We start from the raw sequence: 22,515 nt of genomic DNA, 5'->3' as shown, positions 1-22,515 counted from the left end.
GTCAGTGAGGTGATGTAACTGCTATCAGATTTGGTTTTATCTTTAATAATAGAGACAATAATATTACATATACCCACTAATACACACACATACATGCACACAGACTTATGTAGTGGCTCCTGAACTATTTCCCTCGGTGAACCATATGTGTGTCAGCAGGAAGTGAGTCTGTGTCAGTGACATTTGTGAACCTGCTGGGTCTGAAAACAGGATCTCTATCTCCTTTATTATTGAGTTACTGAGTTACAGAGAGAGATTCAGAGCATGAAAGAAAGTGAGAGTGACTAAATTAGGCAGTAATATGGAACGGTCCAGAGAAAATGGACAGTTGACCCACTCATACAGTCCTTGTTCTATAAATGACAACCAGCAACACTTGAGCCAACACTGAAGTTTGAAATCAGGAGATGAAACCTAATTAGCGTCTCCCTTAGGGCCTTACTTAACTCACGTCCTCACATCATTTTTTCTTATTTTATGTGCATCTCTCCTGCTCTGTATCAGCATTAATAGTGTCTTCACTGTTGAGCATGCCATCAACTGGCCCACATTACAGATGCTCTCTCCTCATTCAGTCAGATATGCATAGAGTTTTTTTCAGATTTGCAATTAAAATAAATAAATATTATGTATATATATATATATATATATATATATATATATATATATATATATATATATATATATACACACACAGACACACACACACGCACTGTATATTTATATACACAAACATGCAATCATACTAATAAATTACATCCACTTACATACTTAAGACTGTTATGGGATCCTATTTTTATTCAAAATAATACTTTTTCCTGTTTTTATTTCATAGCACTCCTACCCTCAGCCTTATCCAACATCATGGGATGAACACAGATGCCCCATATAATCCAGAATCTATACCCAGCCTCTATAATGCTCCTGAAGCAAACTGGACAAAAATATTCTTAAGTCTTGGATGTAATGAGTATACAGCATGTGTATACCCTGTCCACACATCCCATTGGGCAAACTGATTTATTTTCCATCACTATGACACAGATGAATGCTTCCAGAGAAGCAAATTCAAATTTAGTTTAGTTCATTTTTTTAAACTTAGGAGAGAATAGTAAACTTGCTTGAGAGTGTGAAACCGACACAAGCACAACAGCTAGATTTTAATATGCTGAACTATACCATGCTACGCCTGACTAGCCACCTGACCTGCTGTGCAATTAAATCAGCAACACCTATTCAGCAGTTTGTAAGTACATTAAAACCTTCTAGGAAAGTACTGCAGTAGGATTCACAATAATATGAAGTTACAAATACAATGACAATACTTACCTCTGCTTCCTTTAGATGATTGCAGAGGACAGAAAGGAGCAGAAGGGAGGGAGAAGAAAAGAAAGAAAGGTCAGTGATAATGGCACAGTATGCTATGTCTATCAGATGTATTACAACCCTATATTACTCATTCTGAATACTGAGTTGAACTCTAGACTTTCATTTAATACGAATCTGAAGGTGGTGGAATACCCAAGGACCCACACGTACACACACTTGCACTTGTGCTCGCAGCATTATGAGATAGCCTTATTTGATGTGGCATGTAATTTGAAACACATTGAGGCCAAATTGTACACGCAGAGTAGCAGCACAGCATAAAGGAAAAGAGAGACAAAAGCGAGGGAGGGAGAGGGAGGCGGCAAATTATTTTACTGTTTGTTTTTTTTTTTACCATATAAAAAAAAGTAAAATGTAAAACTGTCAGGAACAGACGACTAAACAAAAGGTTTACTGTTATAATCTGTGTCTAATCTGTAAATGAAAAATGCCCATTAACTAATTGATGCAGTAGATAAATCCCATCCTGACTGAGGAAAAAACAGCTAAAGCGACAACAGCAGCAGCAGCTTTGAAATGTGGTGCATTCCTAAAACTCGGGCCAGTCAAAGCAATAATATGTAACCATGTTACTGTACAAAATAACAGCTTCATAATCATCATGATGACACACTGACTTTTAATAGGCTAAATGTCATCTCTATGGAAGCCATGCCTGCCTGTTCTGGCACTATGTAACTTGGGTAAATGGGTACAAGCTCCTGGGAAAAGATGTGTTGCCAACTACGCTGAGCGTGGATATAAGATCCTGCTGCAGGAGATTAGTGTAGCAAGCACTGGGTGAAGAGGACGCAAGAGGCGTTAAGTGAGCTGATCAACTAACCAACCCAAAGGGTACCACACCAAGGTTGGGCATTCCTATACTTTTTTTTTCATTCACTAAACAAAAGTTGGCCCTCTCTGGCTACGATTAACCACACAGAAGGAGATGGAGAACTGGTTGCCATTCTTCGGATTCTTCTAACAACCTTTTCGAGTGGATTGAGACTTCTGGAAGGGTAAAAACATAGGAGAGAGAGACTCTAGACATAAGGATCGGTGCCCAAACTGCTCTCTGACTAACAGCAGTTGCTGGGCAGCAAAAGAATGTATTATGGTGAAATGATGACTGTTTTCATGGTTTGCTGGCAGCCTGTGTTAGCAGTGCTGTTGACTCACTAGTTTTATCATAAGCAGAATCCACTTACACAATGTTTCTCCCCAGCTGGACATCTTGCTGGACATATTTTAATGCATGGAAACAGATGGTCAGACCAATAAGGACAGCTAGATTCAATCATAGACTGTAGAATGTAAGTAAGCATAATAAGTTAAACTCAGACAGAAAAAAAAAATTGAAAAAAGAAAAGTTTATTTGTTGATTCCTTCTTTCCCCAAAGATCACCTAAAGTTGAATGAAAACATCAAAATGTTTTCATTCAACTGAATACATTTGAATGTTGCTGCTATCTGCCTATGTATTATATTCTTAGTCTAGTTAAAGTCCCAGTGTTTACGTTTCTTCTACTTATATGCACAAACCCCACAGCAGCTCTTTATGACTAACCATGATGGATTACAGTCCCTTCAAGATCCTCTGTAGAATGGGTCATTTCCAGTCTATATCACTGTAGTGTTGGTATTTCTGAAGCTATTGTGGAATCAGCATATTTTTTTTTTCTTGTGGATTTCTGTACCATCTAAAATTTGTAACTCCTTGGTATGTTCAAGTGAATTAATTTTTACCTGCAACTTAAAAAAAGAGAAATAGTGTCAGGTGTTCGCATCAGATAACAGCTCTGACTGTATCCAGTAAAGCCTGAGAAGAGCCTCCATTGTTTTCTGGTTGGTGTTACTTCAGGTTCACATTGTTGCTACTAGCTCTCTTATTATTCAGCTTTAGTCACAGGGATGACCTTTCCTTGCCCAAGACCCCCATTAATATTTTATTGTGCTCATCTCAAAAGCATTAACTGGCTGTTTAGCTCGCTGCGACACTGCCCCAATGTCATTCAAACCCTTTAAAGTGATTACAAGGACATAAAACTGTGTCGTTATTATCATATCGTCTTTGTTGGAGGTGATGCTGGAACTTTCAGTAGTGAGTGTCACTAAAAATTCTGTTAACCATGTCTGTCCAAACTTGTGAACACTGCAGGAGACACACACACACACACACACACACACACACACACACACACACACACACACACACACACACACACACACACACACACACACACAAATGGATCTGCTTAATTCTTTTTTCAGAGCATTCAATTAAAAATCAATTAAAAAATGTAGTATAACAGCTGTCACTGAAAATGGAATTCTTTTATTATACACCTGTTCATACCGCAGTTTATCAACCGCCTCTATTTTAATTATAGTTACTGACTACATGCCTGTGTGCAAACACCTTCGAGTTGCAGTGAGTAGTTTTATTAAACATTGCTGTTTAGCAGCTAAAGGATACATTAAAATTTAGCAGCAGTGATTGAACAGCCTTCCCAGGGGAAGACAAGGGGCATCACACCAGTGAGGCAATGCACTGGATATACTGAAAACAATGAATCAGCATACTGTAAGTAAGTAAAATTTATTTATATAGCACTTATCACAGATAGTATGACAATATAAAACAATAGAATAGAGCATAACAAGTTATTTAAAAGCTTGTCTGTATAAAAATGTTTTCAGCTGCTTTTTAAAAAAGTCAAAGGAGTCTGTACAGTGTAAAGACATATGTACTGTATACAATACATATGCTTAAGCTTACATGGCTGTGCTGTGCTCATTCTGGGCCCCATCTCTAAGTCGGATTTTGAGTCAGAAATAAGTTTTTTTTTTTAAAGAAACATAATTAATAATTTATATAAATTTTATTATAATTATTAATTAGTAGCCAGTGATCAATGTTGTGTGTCTGTACTTGTAAACAATATCCTGGTTTCAGGAAATGAAGGATCTCATCCTAGTTTCTCATTTTGAATATACCAAATGGATTATTGAGAAACCAAAGTGTCATGTAAACACTTATATGTTTGTCAGAAAGCAGCACTGTACATTTCCTGCAGAACTGCAGTTTAAGCAGTCTCTCTACAGGATTTTGGAAGCAAAGGAAATTCCCCTGGCAGATCACCCCACCTGACCCTTGGCAACGTGATGGTAAACATGCTTATATAGAGTTGTTTCATCAATGTGACACAGATTTGTATCAGACATCTTATTAAGTGCATCTTCCAACCATTCCACAATAAACTAAGCTTCTTTGTCAATGCTATTTTATTACATTGGTTATTGTACAATCATGAAGTCACAATGGGCTGCTGACTTAGTTTTCAGTGCCACAGTACCCCCAAATGTTTATTCTACACCAGAGGTGTCAAACTCATTTACAGTCATGGTATGCAGCCCGACTTGATCTGTGTAGGCCGACTGAGGTTTACACGACACCGTTTCAAAATGAAACAGCACAGTTTTGATGCGTTCCGGCGTCCCGTTTACATGAGAACGGCATGAAAACGATGCTTTTTGGAAACAGGGGCACTCACACATGCACACTATGGTTGAGGCTCCTATATCCACACTGCCAGCTGATGGCCTGGCAAGAGGAACTGCAGTGGTTTCAGCATTTTGCGTGTTAGTGTAAAACAGAGCTCGTTTCTGAAACGTCTCCGTGTAAACGCATCACTTTAGGAAATAACAACGGCAAAGCCTCCAGTACCAAAAATGTTGATAAAGCTAACCAGAGTAAATACAAATGTAGTTTTTATTAAATGATGATTTCATTTATTAAGGGAAAAAAGTTATCTAAACCTACCTGGCTCTATGTGAAAAAGTAATTGGCCCCTAAACCTAATAAATGGTTATGCCACTCTTGGCAGCACGAACTGCAATCAAGTGTTTCCAATAACTAGCAATGAGTCTTTCACATCACTGTGAAGGAATTCTGGCCCGCTCTTCTCTGCAGAATTGTTTTAATTGAGCCACACTGGAGGGTTTTCCACCTGTTTAAGGTCATGCCAAAGCATCTCAATTAAGCCCAGACTTTAAATAGGCCAGTCCAAAACCTTCATTTTGTTTTTTTTGAGCCATTCAGAGGTGGACTTGCAACTGTGTTTCGGATCATTGTCCTGCTACATAAACCAAGTTTGCTTGCGTTTCAGGGCATGAACTGATGGCCGAACATTCTCCTTCAGGATTTTCTGGTTCCATCAGTTACGGCAAATTGTCCAGATCCTGAAGCAGCAAAGCAGCTTACTGCAGTTTAGATGTTGTTCTGGGTTCTTTTGTGACCTCCTGGATGAGTTGTCGATGTGCTCTTAGACTAATTGTGGTAGGCTGGTCACTCCTGGGAATGTTCATCACTGTTCAAAGTTTTTGCCATTTGTGGATAATGGCGCTCACCGTGGTTCACTGGAGTCCCACACTGATAGATGTCAGTGACTTTGTTTCTCAGCTGTTTCTTTAGATCGTGGCATGATGTGTTGCTTTTTGAGTTCTTTTAACCTACTTCACTTTGTCAGGTTTTATTTAAGTGATTTCTTGATTCAACAGATCTGGCAGTGATCAGGCCTGGGTGTGGCCAGTGAAACTGAACTCAGCTTTCCAAAAAATGTGGTTAATCACAACTAATTTAATAACTTCTTCACAGAGGACCAGGTAGGTTTGGATTGCTTTTTTTCACTTAATGAATGAATTACACCCCCCCCCCCCCCCCCCAGGCCATTTATGAAATGCCTGTATGCTGTCATTGTAAGCATGAACTTTTAAAGCCATATAAACAAATAAGTGCTTTTGTTTTGCTTTTGAGGAAGATCTGAAAGAGACTTTCATTTTTATGATGACCTCACAGTCAGTCTAGTAGGACTTCACCAGGTCAGCTCATTTTCTTTTTCTCACTTTAATGTGATGTGCCTCATATCATCTGATATGAGATCCCTTAGGAAGTCTGTGACAAGAAAAGGGACAGAAGGAACCAAATCAATTCACAGAAGGAACCAAAGCGGGAATGGATTCAGCCCGATTAGCTTCTCTCAGCAGAAATAACCTTCTCTGAAAGAGTGTGTGTGTGTGCGCGCCTATACTCACAAGTGGGTAATAGTGAATTTGTGCAAACACTCACATTAACATTAAAATGGGCAAAGCCAAGCCTGGAGTGCTGACTGAAGATGTCATAATCAGGGGATGAGGATGCAAATCTGGCCTCTCAGTGGAAACTAAACAGCATTAAAAATTTAGTGTGTACTTTATGCATTTTATTCATGGCTCTGGAACCTTGCCGAATTCCTTCCACCCTCATCTTTTTCCCTATGGTCTCTAATCCCCCCCCCCCCACACACACACACACACACACACAAACACACACACACACACAAACACACACACACACACACACCTCATCTTCCTTCCCTCTCCACCAAGCCTCTGCTCTTTTCCTTAGGCTACATTCTACTTATAGACAAGGACTGATCTGGGATCTGATCAGTGCCTTGTGAAGCTGATACATGAGCTTTGTGAACAGATAGCACAGAGCAGTGAGCGGATTTCAGCGATACACTGCGTCAGATTACTGTACTGTTGAGCCTCTGCAGAAGTGAGGAATGCTGAATTGGACCGGTGGCTTTGCTTTACCAATATTTTAGATACTGCATGCACCCATTTGGAAAAGCAACACACCCATTTAGAGTGAGAAATTGTGTAACTGATGAGCCCGTTCACAGAAAGAAATGCTGCAGTTATTAGAAGGACAAATAGTTCTTGTTATAGATATAATTATTTAACATTTTAAAGTCAATACGACCATTTTGCCACTCTATTAATTATGCCAAAAGTCACCAAAACAAATGAACCAAAAAAAATAAAATCTCAACACTTAAAATGTTACACGACCTTCCATTAGCAATTTACAGAGCCTCAAGAGCAGTTACAGCCATAAGACTGAAGGTAAAATGATTATAAGGGCTTATGAAGCCTTTTGGGTCATTATCACAACAGTGATGATTTAATATGTAAACTAATTAGCTGTAACACACTACTAGTTGGATTATACATTTTTGAACAGAGCCCTACAATACAGGAATTTTAAGACAAATACAGATATCAGCCATCGGGCTCTATTTTCTAAGTACTAAAAACTGACTTTGAGTTAAATCTATACTATTAATGTTATGACCAGCACTCAAACCATTTCAGCCATGCAGTTTTGGCTGAACTAAGTGAAATTAGTAAACCCTAAACTAACTGCACCACTACTTATACCATGACGTGTTATTATGAACACATTTACACAGGTTAAAGCACAGCGTTGCGTCTCTGAACAATTACAGAAGCCATTTTATGTGAAAATAACATTAACGCCTTTGTCCATGCTTCAAACCTTGCTAACTTCTGCATCTTTTTTGCACCTGGGCCAGAGACTGTGTGCTAGTTGGACCACTGTTAGTGTGCTGTTCAAAATGCCAATGTGAGAATTTTAATGAGATGAATCAAAAAGAGAATGACTTAATAAATAAAAGTTTGACTCTGGTTTAACCTTTTTACACTGAATCTAACTTTCATCAGGGTGGCACAGTGGTGCTGTGATTAGCACTGTCTTCATAGCAAGAAGGTCCTGGGTCTGAATCCAGCCAGTGGCCTTTCTATGTTGGTTCTTTCCAGGTACTCTGGCTTCCTCCCATAGTCCAAAAACACACATGGGGTTAGGCTAATTGGTGATTCTAAAATGACCATGAGTGTGAATGTTTGCCTCTCTCGATGTGTTATCCCTGTGACAGATTGGCAATCTGTCTTGGGTGTACCCTGCCTCGTGCCCTATGAGAGCTGGGATGGACTCCAGGCCCCCTCCACAACCCTTAATTGGAGAAGCAGAGGAAAATCAATGGATACATTTCAGCATGTTATGTAGCATATTGCACAGCTTTTCAAAATCTTGGACAAAACTAGTTTAACTGTTTATTCTTAAGGCGCAATAGCAGCATCCACAAGTGAAAACCCTTGTTTGCACATGCATTCAAGCTGGATCTTTCTGTACTGGAGCTATGAAATGGACCGTGCGAGAAAGTGAAGCCATAATCACGGGAAGAGGAAAAAAAAAAAAGATGTATTGGGCTGCCTGAGGATTTAAAGCACATGCAAGAAGAGAAAATATGAAGGCAATTATGAAATGCCTTGCAGGAGGAGAGCAGAAGAGGAAACAGACGAGGACTAAAGAATAAAGATGACGAGAAAAAATGGACAGGGAAGGGAAGAGGGAAGGCTGTGGAGCAGAGAGTGAGAAGGCAACACAGTGAGAAGCAAAAAAGAGGGAGAACAGAACAGAAGAAGAACAGAGAGGGGCGTTTGCTTTCCTGTAGCGAAGGTCCGCTGGAGTCGATCCAGTATTTGAGTCTCCAGCCTTCAGATTGACAGGCAGCATCTCATTCATATGAACACATGGATAACACTGAATATTACATATGATGCTCAGAAGATGACACAGCAGGCTACCCCACATGTGTGCACACGCGCATGTGCACACGCGCGTGCACACACACACACACACACACACACACACACACACACACACACACACACACACACACACACACACACACACACACAAAATTTTGCACCTGCTTTTGGATTACTGGAAGGTGCTCGCACTTTACTGCCTCTCTTTCTCTCTCATTCCCTCATTTGCACCCACACACACACACACACACACACACACACACACACACACACACACACACACACACACACACACCTCAACTAAAATAAACATGGCTTCATCATTAGAACAATGATTTCTATCCAGCCTGTAAAGTTATGTAAGACCTGGCTGAGCAATGATAACATGCATTCACAGCCAGTCCAGCTCCTCTAAACTGAGACAAACAACTTCTTTTCTCTCTGCTTACTTCGCTTCCCTACTGCACTTTAGCTTTCTATTTTTACAACTTCCCTCATTCATCAACTGTCTTCCTCTCTCCTCTTGTTTTTTTTCTTCTTCTTTTCCTTTTTTTTCTGCCGCTGAGCACTACCCCCTTCAGATCCAGAAACTGAACAATATGGCTCAAAGTCCTTTCATTTCACGTTAATGAGAGGAAAACCTCACTGAGCCGTCTGTTATTCAAAATATCTTGCCATCTTCTCTCCAGATTTATCTCCTCCTCAAATAATTTCCCTCAACTAGCTTCCTAACATTTTTTCCCCCATTTTCTTTTTTCAGTTCCAGGATATTGAACATGAAAAGGATTCAATTATGACAGAAGTGGTGGAAAATGGAAAGAGGCATCCGTTTAACCAAAAAAAAAAGCACTGAGCACTAAGTAGATTCGGAGGAACAGGAGGACAACTAGACTTTGAAGTAACAATGAAAAAAGGGCAAAGAAGACTGATGACGGAGCCCTCTGCAACAGCACTCTTTGCATATACCTGCTGAGAAGAACCGGAACAGAGCAACAAAGGCAGAGCACAGTGGCAGAAAGAATGAATAGAGAAAAAGAGTCACTCTGGATTACTGACAATGTCTGGCTATTAGAAAACAAAAGTCTTTAAGTAAAAAAAATGTCTGTAAATAAAGATACTAGTCTTTTAATATGTATTTTACTGTAAAAATGTATGTAGGGTCACATCATTTTATAAATGTGCACATTCATAAATCCAAAAGGCATCCTGTTTGATGCCAAAAAAGTTGAAAGAAGTTTGATGTGAGGATGTGCTAAAGGCTGTAACTGCATTCTCTGACAGAACAAGTTGTTGAACCTGAAATGTTGTTGAACCTGATCAGAGAGCAGAAACAGATTTAACTGCGCCCGAAGGCCTCACTCGAAGGCAGGGAGAAACTCTGAGAATAATTGTTCACAAATGGAGACAGCAGTGCACATTTTCCAGCAGACTTTCCTCACAGTGATTAATACTATTGTTTACCCCTTGTTATCATACAGTATTTAATTTACGTGATATTCACACTGTAGTTCCAGTGGACTCAGTATTTTGAATACTGTCTCACTTTACTGGCTTACTAGAACACTAAATGGTGGAACTGAGACATTTTCATGCTATGTCTGCAAAGCTTCCCATGAAGGAAAGTATCATATTTTGAGATTTCACAGACATTTTAAGCAACAATTGTTTAATTTAATTTTGGTGCTGTTTAATATTAGATTTATATTTCAATCATCTCTACTTGTGTTGATTAAAGCATCTGCCAACTTTTAAAGCTTTGTGAAGAAAAGCTAAGTTTGTAAAAGGATGAACAAGTGACTGCCCAAAGAATTGGCAGAGTCAGTAAGTGACACGGATAAAAGGGAAAAAGCTGAGTTTGAGTTTTGTGTTAAACACAGTGACAGAGCAGAATGTGATCAAGGCAAAGTCTGAAGGAAACTGACAAAGGAAAAAAAAAAAACACAAAGTCTAAATGACTTTGCTTGTGATTGAGACATTTTCTCCACATGCCCAGAGCTAAGTGTCATGTCATGAACTGTTTCCAAGTCACTTTTGCCTGTCGGAACAGCCAGCATGTAGGCCACAGGCATATCGAGGTCAATGTAGATTTAAGTCTGGGGGAGATACAAGCTGGTGGACATAGTTCAATCAATAATAAATAAGACAGCATGTTGGTAAATTTGCTTGACATTGCTACAGGTCTGCTGTCCTTCATTTTCCAAGGAAACAGGTAACAGACACGCATTAAAGAAAATGTTGTTTCAACAAGCCAGTGATTATGTCAGAGCAGATTGTATTCACTGAGGGTCAGAGGTGCACAGATCAACTGGCTGGTGACTGAAATCTTTCATTTTCCATTAAAGATTGTGTAAGCTCTTAAATATAATGCTTACAAAGAGAAGGAAAAACTGAATTGCCCAGAAAACAAAATTGGCAAGCCAGGCTTTTAAAAACTGAAAATTGAAATCGGTGCCTAATTATGTGATCCTTTTTTTTTTTAGTAAGCATACAACAATAAACTAGATGATGATAATGATGATGATGATGAATTAAACTAAGCACCTTGTTTTGATTTGGTGCTACTGTATATAAATAAAACCAAATTGAATTGTATTACCTCTGCTATGGGGCTGCAACAATTCCTCAAGTAACTTGAATAATCCCATTATAAAAAATCCTCGACACAAATTTGTTGCTTCGATGCTTTGTTTAAACTCTGCAGCTCAGGTGTCACTGTGTAAGCAAAGCGTTTCACCCACATCAGCAGCATTAAAGTTCTCCGTCGCTGTGACGGATTTCCATCATTTCCATCATCTGTCCTCTGTGTGTGTGTGTGTGTGTGTGTGTGTGTGTGTGTTGTGCTCGCTGTGCTGAGAAAGAAAAACTTCAACTGTCTGCGCACGCGCGGCAAGTGCGACGAGGGGGAGCTGTTACTGAGACGGCGAGCTCAGGTGGAGCAAAAGGAAACATTTTTCTGGCGTCCAAAGCAGCAGTGCTTTTTCCTGTAACCACCATTAAACCTTTATTGGGAAACAGCAAGAGGTCCTTCACCAACCACCTGATCAGCAAGTGACGAAAAGAGAGAACTTTGTAGCTGCTCCATCCACTGCTGCTTGTTTCACACAGCGAAAAAGCTGCAGTACGGAAGTTAAAATATGCAGATGAACTGTTAATATGACAAAAGTATTTCTTATCAGATTACTCCATTAATCAATAGAAAAATTGATAGAATACTCGATCACTAAAATAATCAATAGCTGCAGTCCTACTTTGCTACTATGGTCTGCCACTCTTCCATAACCTCTCAGTGTGAAAAACAAAGCTGTAGCTGTATTTTCTTTTGCTCCTGGATGAAATTCTCTTAACACCTTGCTGTGATCATTTCTGTTTAATTTTTCAGTGTTTCTACTTCCACTCACAGCTGTTGCCTATCACCACTGCGCTGGATATATAGTGCAATGATATATAAAATTGTAAGCTTTTAATAGCCCACCTGCTACTGTTGTGTTCTGGAAGGGTTGCCTACACCACATCTAAATACCCTGAGCTGAATAATTTATGTGAAAGTGGCACAGTCATATTTGGAAGGAACAGCAGAATTCACAGAAAGAGAACAAAAGGCAGCCGAGCACGCTCGCTCGTTTTTGGTTTTGAGTAGATCTTCAATTTGTCGCATTAGCGGGAGCCTGTTGTAATAAAAAGCCACAGTGACAGTAACTGACTCCATAGATTTGCATTGATGGGCTGCAAAAAGGTTCTAGAGTAAAAGATTCAAAAGTTTACAGCAGTCATAATAAAGTGATATGGCATCCCTGTTTTTCACTCTCAAAGAGAGCTAGTGCCATAAAGGGAGATCTATTCAGTCTCACAGCGAAAATATATGAAAAGTCGAGGAAATTATGCAAAAGAGAGAGTGAAAGGGACGTGATAGCAGGCTTACATCTGTGTGTTTTGGGCAGTTCATGTTCCAGCTCAAGTTCACGCGCAGCATTCAAATACACTGATTCAAATTCAGTCAGCTAACTTGCTGTACAAAACTATCCAATCTTTTTTAAACACCATCCCATCTGACAGAATCCCTGAGCTCCTGCTGGTATCCCACAGCGATAGCGCAGCAGTGGCAAAGGGCCAAGTGTTAAGCCAATCATACACAAACCCTCTTATCTGTCTGTTCCACTGGGGAAACAAGGGAAGAGCTGAGGAGGACGGAGAGATAAATGCCCTTTCTTTACTCCAAGTGCATTACCCTGCTCTGTTTAATCCTTTTCTCTTCTTCCTCAGTTTTACTCTGGAAGTTTGCAGAGTTTGCTCCGCCCTGAAGATGTCAGAGCTGTACTGAACCAGTCAGAGGAGCACTGTACTCATCTTCTACTTCTCCTCTTTCCCCATCGTTTTCTCATTTGCCTTCATTCTGACACTTGCTGTCTTTTATACAGTTTTAAACTGTGTGCTCACAGAGTAAACACCAGCAGGAAGTATAAAAGAAGCCCATGGGAAGGAGCTCTTACATCTTACTGCATGTGACTGTTTATGTGTATGTCTTGCTGATACTCACCTATCTCTGAGGCTTTGCCAAACTAAACACAAGTCAAATAGCCAACATGCAGACAAAGCATCCACACGTGGCCCCAGACAAATTCCCACAATGTTTTGAAGTATGTGAATAGAAAACCTGGAAGTCAGCCAAATTATTTTTACAATAAAAACTGGATCGCCACAATTAAATACCAGTTGGTAATACTATATATCTTCCACTTCTAATCTCAACTCATTATGTGTATAAAGCACACTTGTCTACAGAATCAATTCCCATTCCCAAGGTTGTCCAAAGAGCTGTCAAATGATGTCAGGGACAAAGCTGGAATGGGCTACGACACCATCAGCAGGAAGCTTGGTGAGAAGGTGACAACTGCTGGTGTGATTATTCAGAAATGAAAGAAATGTAAAATGACCATCAATTGCCCTCGGTCTGGAGCTCCATATAAGATCTTGCCTCATGGGGTGAGGCTGATCCTGAGAAAGGTGGTGGATCAGCCCAAAACTACACGGGAGGAGCTTGTTAATGATCTGAAGGCAGTTGCGACCGCAGTCACCCAGAACACCTCTGGTAACACGCTATGCCATTATGGAATGAACTCTTGCAGCACACGCAAGGGCAATTTATAACTTTTATATTCAATTCAATTCAATTTTATTTATAGAATGCCAAATCACAACAAAGGTCACTTCAAGGCCATCTAATGTGCTTCTTCTGGATTTTTGGTTGATATTCTGTCTCCTTCCATTAAAATGAAACTACCATAAAAATTAGAGACTGTTCATTTATTTCTAAGTGAGCAAACTTACAAATTCAGCTGGGGATCAAATTTTTCCTCCACTGTAATGGCAGCATTTTTTTTTTTTTTTAATAAAACAGCACTGCTGCTGCTTGATGTAAAGAAAATGGGCTATAAGCAGGACAGCACTTTGGACAGCTATTGCACTCCTATGCTTTTACATCAGAACACAGCAGAGAAACAGCAGTGTGCTTTACGTCTGATCAAAGTTAGCAGTAAAGAATACCAGGACTGCTCACTGACACCCCCACCATCGCACACAGAACTGCTCTACAACTCCCAGCAGCCAGAAGCTAATTTCACACAGTCTCACGGGAGCTGAAAAGGCTTACTCAGGAACAGAGTCAGTGAGGGAAACAAAGAGAAAAGAGGGAAAGGTGCTGATGTAGGAAAATAAGAAGGAGAACGGATTGGAAAGGGGAATGCAGGATAAAAACCACAGAAAATGTTGACTGGAGAGGAGCATTGAGAGGAGAGCAAAGACAGTAGCAGATTTAAGATGTTGTAGGAGATAACTGCAACTTGAGGTTTGTTCGAGATGACAGACATCTTTATCTCAATAAGCACACTCCTTCAAATCGAAAGCCTGCACAAACAATGCGCTAGATCCCTTCATATTTGAGGATAAATACATCACTTATTGTTCTGTCAACACTTTCGAAGGCTCCTTTCCATCATGTTTTGTTAGAGTACTGCTTAGTTTGTGAAAATAGAGTTTAGTTCTTTATATTATGCTAGTGTGTTGGGCATTATTTAAGAGCACCTCAAAAATAATGGCACACAATCTATAGTTTACTGTCACAGCTGACAAAATGGTCAGAGATGATGAATCCCAGTGACTTTAATTTTATTAAACTTAGACATGTTAGTAAATTATCTGTTAGAAATTCTATCATTTATTATTGATTAGTTGTTTTAATGGAGTTTCAAACAGATCCTAATATAATTTGTGAAGTTTTGCTTTTCTTTGTCTTATATTTGCATAAAGTTCACTATGACTGCAGGCAAGACAAAACAAATGTTTTAAATATATCATGCTGGGGTCTAGAAAATGGTAATGAGTACTTTTCACTATTACTCCACGTTTATTAATTAATAAAAGAAAATTTCCATGCTTAACAAATTTATTAGACCACCACCCAATGTAAAGTTTATGCCACAGCTGCCCTAAATTAACAGTATTGGTAATTACAAAATCATTTTTATGTTTCTGTAATGGTTAATCCACCAATATGCACAAGCTCTAATCAAAATGCTAAAATGTAAGTACTGCTGTTACCCATGAAATATCAAATTTACTGTTTTACAAAAAAGCAGGAAAAAAAAACCCCCAGTAAACCACATGATTTATTTATTTTTATTAAGATGCTAAAATACAGTTACTTACTTGCATTCCTGAAAGAAAAAAATCAATTTATTGGTTGAACTAATTTCTGACTTCACAGAGGAGTCCAGTGCCCAAGGATAACTTCGGGTATGAAAATGTGAATTTTTAGATTTAAAGTTTTAGACAGGTTTGTGTTTTTAGCCTTTTTTTGTTTTGTTTTTGTTTTTGTGGGGTTTTTTGCAGGCAGTCTAATGAGGTGATCTAATAAATTTGTATGTGTATCTGTTTATGCAACAATTTTACTGTGAACAAAGGCATGTGGACCACTCCTTTCTTTCATAAAAAAAAAAAAAAACAGTTGACGAATATTTCATTAGTTTTATTTAAACTGGAGTGACAATATAACAATAGAGAAGTACCGAACGACTGGGTGATCCACCGTTAATGTTTTCTCTTTAAATGAATGTTCAGCCCATGCCCACTTCATACCTTCCAATTTGCTCCTGGTGCTCATACCAAGCTGCTATTTTTGCTATGCTGAGGAGTACCCATGGAGACAGGAATAGGCACTGAGCTAACACTGAGATGGTTTTGGCCCTCTTCACCAGTTGTAGGTTCCCATTTTTGATTTTAACAGTACCATACACCAACACTTTCAGGGGTCTACTGAAATTCTAAATTATATTTTATATTTTAGAAAGTTTGACTTTCTACTGCACAGCTCTGAACAGGAGTGGCCCTCCAATCTCATTGTACATCCTGTATAATGACAATAAAGGCATTCTATTCTATTCTATTCTAAGTTCATGCCTCGATTGGTCAGGGCTGTTTTGGCAGCAAAAGGGGGACTAACACAACATTAGGCAGGTCATAATGTTTTGCTTGATTGGTGCATTTAAAAGAAGAGGGAAAGATGGCTGAAATCCTATTGGCAAGGTTGGGCTGGGCTGAACGTTCATTCAAAGAAAAAAAAACGTTACTAATTGCAGATCACCACACCATGTATTAGCGATATTGCAAGAACTGTAGAAATATAGCAAGAGATAGTGTAAACTGTCAAAACACTGTTCATGTCAGGGGAAGCAAAGAGAGGGAGGACATCTGGAGCTATCAACTCTCAAAGTACTGGATGAGGGAAGTATAACTAAAAAAAACCTGAAGATGGACAAGGAAACACAGGGCATAAACAGAGAAGCTGAATAAAAGGAGCAAGATTTGAATTATAATAAAAACAAAATGAACCAACAATACAACCAAAGATTAAAATTCGTCACCAGGATAATAAAGTCTCAATTAAACCATGAATATCACAAATATGCAAAGGCATTAGAGAAATAATTCAATAAAAAAAAAAGCTGATATGGTGAGACAAACTATACAACACACAATGCGGTTGCTGGTTGTATACTTACCTGGGCGAAGTAAGAAACCCCACACAAGAGAACACTTTAAACTTCAAACCAGAGGGTTCAAACCAAGAAGCTTCTTGCTGTTACAGAGCTAACAATTGCACCACTGTGCCGCCCAGATTCCTGTATGTAATTTCGATTTAGTCAAGTTATTACCTCCGCCAAGGAGGTTATTTTTTTGTTTTATGACAGCTTGAAAAGTTTTGAATGCCTTCTTTATAGGAGTGTAGAGTGGGGTCACATTAACAATCCATTACATTTTGTCTTACTTCCACCAAGGCCTTCAAAGCCAAAATGACTGATTTATTACTTGAAAATTGACAAAAGGCCTTATAATTTAGAAAATATGACTCTTTCAAGTGTGGTGTTAGTTGTCAACATATACAAAGTACTCTAAAAAGATTTAACATTTCACATTTAAATTCTGACCTCTCCTTCAATGATGAAAAGTCGAGGAATGAATAGATTGATCTGAAGGTCAAAGTGATGATAAAGCTATATAGAGATATTTGTATTGACAGCATATAGGGAATAATATATGGGGATTCACATATCACAATATAGTTTGCATCCAAAAATCATGTCACATTTGACCTCTGACCTCACTTTTACATTTCATTCCTGCCTTTCATTCAAGTTGATCCCAAAATGCATTTAAAAAAAGTATTTTAAAGAGAAAGAGAATGAGCTGCCAGGTTAGTTAGAAATATACCGTAGTGTAATATTATATAGTAAGCTCAAGTTATTCATGTCCAGCTATTTACAAATCAATGGCTATTATGTATTACCTATTCTAACATAATGTTTGTGTAATCAAAGTAAACATCTGTCATGCTACCCTTATCGGATTTGTAATGCACGGCAAATGTCTTAAAGTATGTTTAAAAAGAACAAAGAAAACAAAATGAATATATACAAAATACAATACAATTACCTTATAAGTAAATACCTAAACACAAAAATGTGTATAATCAGGGGTTACAGTGGGACTGGGCAGGTGTGGGAACCCTAAGATCGGTTATTGTTGCTCACTGTGGGGAAAAGAAGCACAACTTTCTTTTGTGAACTCCAGTAAATTTTCTTTGTGTACAGGCTGTGATCAGCTGACATGTGCTGCTGCTGCGCTGATGTTTACTGTTCTTTGTGAATGAACTGACTTCAACAACTGACTTTCACAAGCTATCCTGCCTGATTTCCATTCCCTACACTGACAGTATACTGTTCATACTGTCTTTATACTAGACAGTATACAGGTCGTATAAAGGTTGAATTCAGTGACTGAATCTAAGCATCATCATCTTAAATTCAATTTCACCTCTGCTACACTTGATGTAACCTAACTAGCCAAGAACACCACAGCGACTGTGCACCAGTCCAACACAGAGCTTTACTTTAAATTCAACAAGTATGATATGCTGACCTGTTTATTGTTAGAGTCAACTCATTGTCAACGAACTGATTGTTCCAGATCACTCATTTAGAGATGAGCATCTGCGGTCATGCAGCCAGAGACCGGCGGTACCGTTAGGCAATGTGGTTTAAGTGTCTTGCCCAAGGACACAACGCAGTGCGGGGACAGGGGCTCGAACCAGCAACCCCCCGGCTGCAAGACGAATGCCTACCCACCACGTCACTGTCACTTATCCTGCACTAAACGGCACTATTTTTATGCAACCTTTGAATAACACAAAGTTGGTATACCTCACTTTGTTTTGCAAGAGTTTCACAGTATGAAAAAACATAACTTCATATTATATACAGCTCCAATATCTGATTTTAAAAATGTAAACTTTAAATGTCACCGAGCAGTCCTTACCTTTAAATCTAACCTCTCCTTCCTTTCCTGTCCTCTTTCTTACATCTTTCTCCATCTGAGTGAAGTTATTTCTCATTCTTTTCTCTCCCTGGGAAATAAAGCAGCTGTACCTTTAGCCAGCAAACACACAAACAAACAGTTTGTGTGTTTGCTGATATTTGTTGCGCTCTTAGAAGTGTTGCATTCGAAATGACCTGCCACTTAAAAAAACTTTACTCCCTTTAGGCTTGCTCCTCTTCAGTAGTACTAGCTAAATGCCGAAGTACCATGACCACAACTTATGGACATCCACACTCAGACCCACTTTAACCCTTGAGTACAGCGCTATAAATAATTCATAAATTATATGGTTTTGCCTTTTTCCTTTGATGGAGGATACACCGAATAGTATTGTCTTTTATGTGTTATTGTTCCCTCCATTTAGGCTCAGCTCAGTATGATGTTCAAAGGCGTGCAGTTAGATGACATAATAACTTCTCTCAAATGTGTTAGACCTAAAGTAATGAGCCTGTTTTGAAAAAGTACAGCAAAGTAAGTAAAAAGTTGTAAGAAAAATAAATACTCAAGTAAAGTACAGATACCTGAAAATTCTACTGAAGTACAGCAACGAAATATTTGTCCTTCATTACTTCTCACCTCTGCACATCGGAACATTGTCTTCTGCAGGTGTTGATTATGAAAACATGGAAGCACAAAGAAGGAGGACAACAAAAAACACGTTGTCATACTAACGTCTATTATCTGAATTCTCTCAGTGAACAAACACCACGTCCCTAACAAGACCACATGGGGATTGGCCCTCCCAACTGAATGATCAGTGCACTGGCTGGCTGATGTGCTCGCTCCTCTGCAGGAGTGATATAATAATCTCACTACAGTTATGATATTCAGTCAAACCCCAAATGACGCACAACTGTATCGGGTGGGCACATATTATTCTAACTCCAATCTGAAGCACATCTGAAATGATACATAGAAAAGTCTTTCTTCTTTATTCTGATTTAATAAAAGTAAAATCAGATTTAATGAGCCCTCCTGGGAGAAGTGTTCTCCCTCAGCTTTCACCATTTGATGGAAGACTTATTTTACACTTTACAGGTAAGACAAGGATTTGCAAAAGCAACTGATTGTATATAAACATGTTTCTTTTTAAATGGGATTAATGATCATATACTGTGTTTTATTAACATATTTTTTTGACTGACTCCAGCATTCTGCCTTTAAAATGTAACAGTGACTTAAGAGTGGTGACTTTCAGCATTCAATTGAGGACGTTGACATCAATACACTACTTTAAGACAATAATCCTTAATTTATGTGTAAAGCAAACAGATCAGATCCCCACAAATCCTAAAACACAGATTTTTGTTCCTCTAAATATTCATTTAAAAGCATTCATATTGTTAAACTCACTCCAAAATGTCTTCAAACATTTCTTGCATCATGTTAATGCATACGACAGCAGAAAGCAGTGCTAGTTTGCAAGCGCCCACCAAGGTTTGGAGACCGTCTGCGCACCATATGAGATCTCTATCTAACACACAAGCAAACCACAGCCTGTTTATGTCACTCCATCTCTGAAGCACATGCTAAATTTACACCAGTGTTCTACTGCTGCTGTTGCCTGTTGGGAAAACTGGAGCAAGTTACAACCTGCAACAAGAGGTCATTATCTCCCCGGTTAATTTGGTACTTTGAAGCCATTAAAAGAAAAGTCACACTTGCGACGCATGCGTGGCCATAGGAGAGGACTTTGGAACTTGTGAATTAATCTGCAGTTATCAGAGAGAAACATTTGTGAAAGTTGACGCTGGCTACATTTACAATCTGTGCGCGGCCCAATTAATGCTCACTAATCTTTAAAAAAAAGAATTTTACAATCTGTACACGTGTTATGCAAATTGAAGCTTTGCCAACCAGTATGATGATTGGTTCTTTGAAGGGTGCCGTTCTCACGTGACTGGTTCCTTCCAGGTTTAAGTAACAGAAATGTGGTGTCTATGTCTGCTGTTTAAAGTGAAGCTGTGGGCTGCAGCCAGCACAGTTGTGTTCTGATTGTTTGTGACTGCACAGTTGGGATTCCAGAGTGTTATAACTGTGATGTCATTGATGTATTCCAAAGGAAGCAGCTAAACTCTCTCCAGCTGGCAGGTTAATAGCTGCCCAGCGCTTTAATTGGAAACTTCATGTAGCAATTCTTCAGCCATTTGTGATGTTAATCATGCAGAATTTTACATACCGTCTAAAATCGACAATAGCAGACGTACTAGCATGAATCAAACATCTTATTTCACTCTCTCTCTCTCCTCAGTTCTGAATCACACTATGAGTCTAGTCACTCGTCTTTGAGCCGGGCTCTAGAGGAGGTGCTCTGACACGCACTATCAACTTGAATCTTACCAGCTGCTCCCTGGAAAACCTCATATTTCAACAGTCGGCAGCAACAGAGTTCAGTGGCTTATTCTCCATTTTATATCCACTTAGATCGGTCAAGTCAGCCTTAATGCTTCTATTAAAATCCTTCTTTCTCACTGTGTAATTACAAGAGCAGTATAATTAGAGTGAAAACACAAGAGTTATGCTTAAGATACCGAGAAGATAGTGAGGCTTGAAGAAATCCTCTCACTTAAAACAGTGACTCCTCAGAGGAGCCCTAAGTGGATCTTTACATTCATGTGTTTAATGCTCTTTCCAGCTGCTTTGGCTGAGACGCATGGAATGAACTCCAACACACCTCACACACTCTTCCTGCCATTCTGTTGAAACAGATTTAGTAAGGGTGATGGAGGAGCTTAATAACATTTCTGGAAGCCCTGCTGTAAATGCAAATTTGTTTTGGTTGAAGCACTCTGAGGCAGGAGCCATTCTGTGAGGTCCTATGTGTTTAGAGCGCTGCTGTGAATAATGAGCGAGTTCTACATCATTCACCTAGACAGACGGCCCTTCTGCCATTCAAAACAGGGGCTGTCAGGTGTGCTGTCCACAGACACTTTATCAAATAAAATCCACAAAGAATGTATGATGAGATAGTTTTCATGTCATCTTTTTTGCACTGGGAATATTTTATGCCATTTTCCAATAAAGAAAAAAGAAAACACTTAGAGACACATTTCCATAGCTTGCTGTCACTGCTGTCATTTTTTGCATAGTTATTTTCCTTTCCCTTCCCTTCTGGAAAGCCAGCTGACAAACCCACCCCTCACCTAAAAATGCATCTATTTATCATTTCATCTATTCTTCTTCATATTCCTCCTTAATTGTTGTTAAATGAGATTTGAGCTTCTGCACACAGAGGCAGTATTTACTGTTATTCCTCCTTTGATTTCCTCGACCATGCTTCCATTTCCTCCACAAATTATTGTTCTGATTACGTGCCTTCACCTCTGCCCGTGTGTTTGTTTGTGTGAGCATATAAAGCCTATCTTGGAGGAGGGCGCTTGCAGTTATTCACACCCAATTCACAAAGCATCATGTGTGAAACAAGAGGAACACTTTCCGTAAGGGAGCTGCTGTTTTCTGATGATTTCCCCTCTCTTTTCTCTCAGCACCCCTCCCCAGGTGCCCTGTCTTTGCCTTTTTCTATTTCTGAATCACTCCCTCTGCACAGGACAGCAAGCAAGACAATGCCACTTTGGAATAATGAAATGAAATGTTAAATTCACAAGCAGTGAAAAGCATCCTTGCTTAATTTAACACTCTCACCCGTTTCATTGCTTTTGCCTTACTTAGTCTGCTATGAGCATGTTAGTGGTAACTTTTTACTGTTAGGATTTTCCTGTAATTATCTGTCATGGATTTACTCATTTATTCTACCTAATAATAAAA

At 39.0% G+C, this 22,515-nt stretch overlaps 1 protein-coding gene across 3 annotated transcripts in view; it reads right to left on the bottom strand.

The window, feature by feature from the left end:
• LOC115787474 (testican-1-like) overlaps window positions 1–22,515 on the bottom strand; it is a 117,375-nt gene that overhangs the window by 48,704 nt on the left and 46,156 nt on the right. For all 3 annotated transcript variants that reach the window (XM_030740204.1, XM_030740205.1, XM_030740203.1), the window contains exon 3: window positions 1,330–1,338. In XM_030740204.1, the coding sequence (XP_030596064.1) occupies window positions 1,330–1,338 (9 nt within the window). The remainder of the gene's footprint in view (window positions 1–1,329; window positions 1,339–22,515) is intronic.

Source organism: Archocentrus centrarchus, chromosome 10 (genome assembly GCF_007364275.1).
Source record: "Archocentrus centrarchus isolate MPI-CPG fArcCen1 chromosome 10, fArcCen1, whole genome shotgun sequence".
Taxonomy (NCBI): domain Eukaryota; kingdom Metazoa; phylum Chordata; class Actinopteri; order Cichliformes; family Cichlidae; genus Archocentrus; species Archocentrus centrarchus.
Note: the sequence above shows the minus strand (reverse complement) of the source record. Positions and strands in the feature narration are given on the sequence as shown.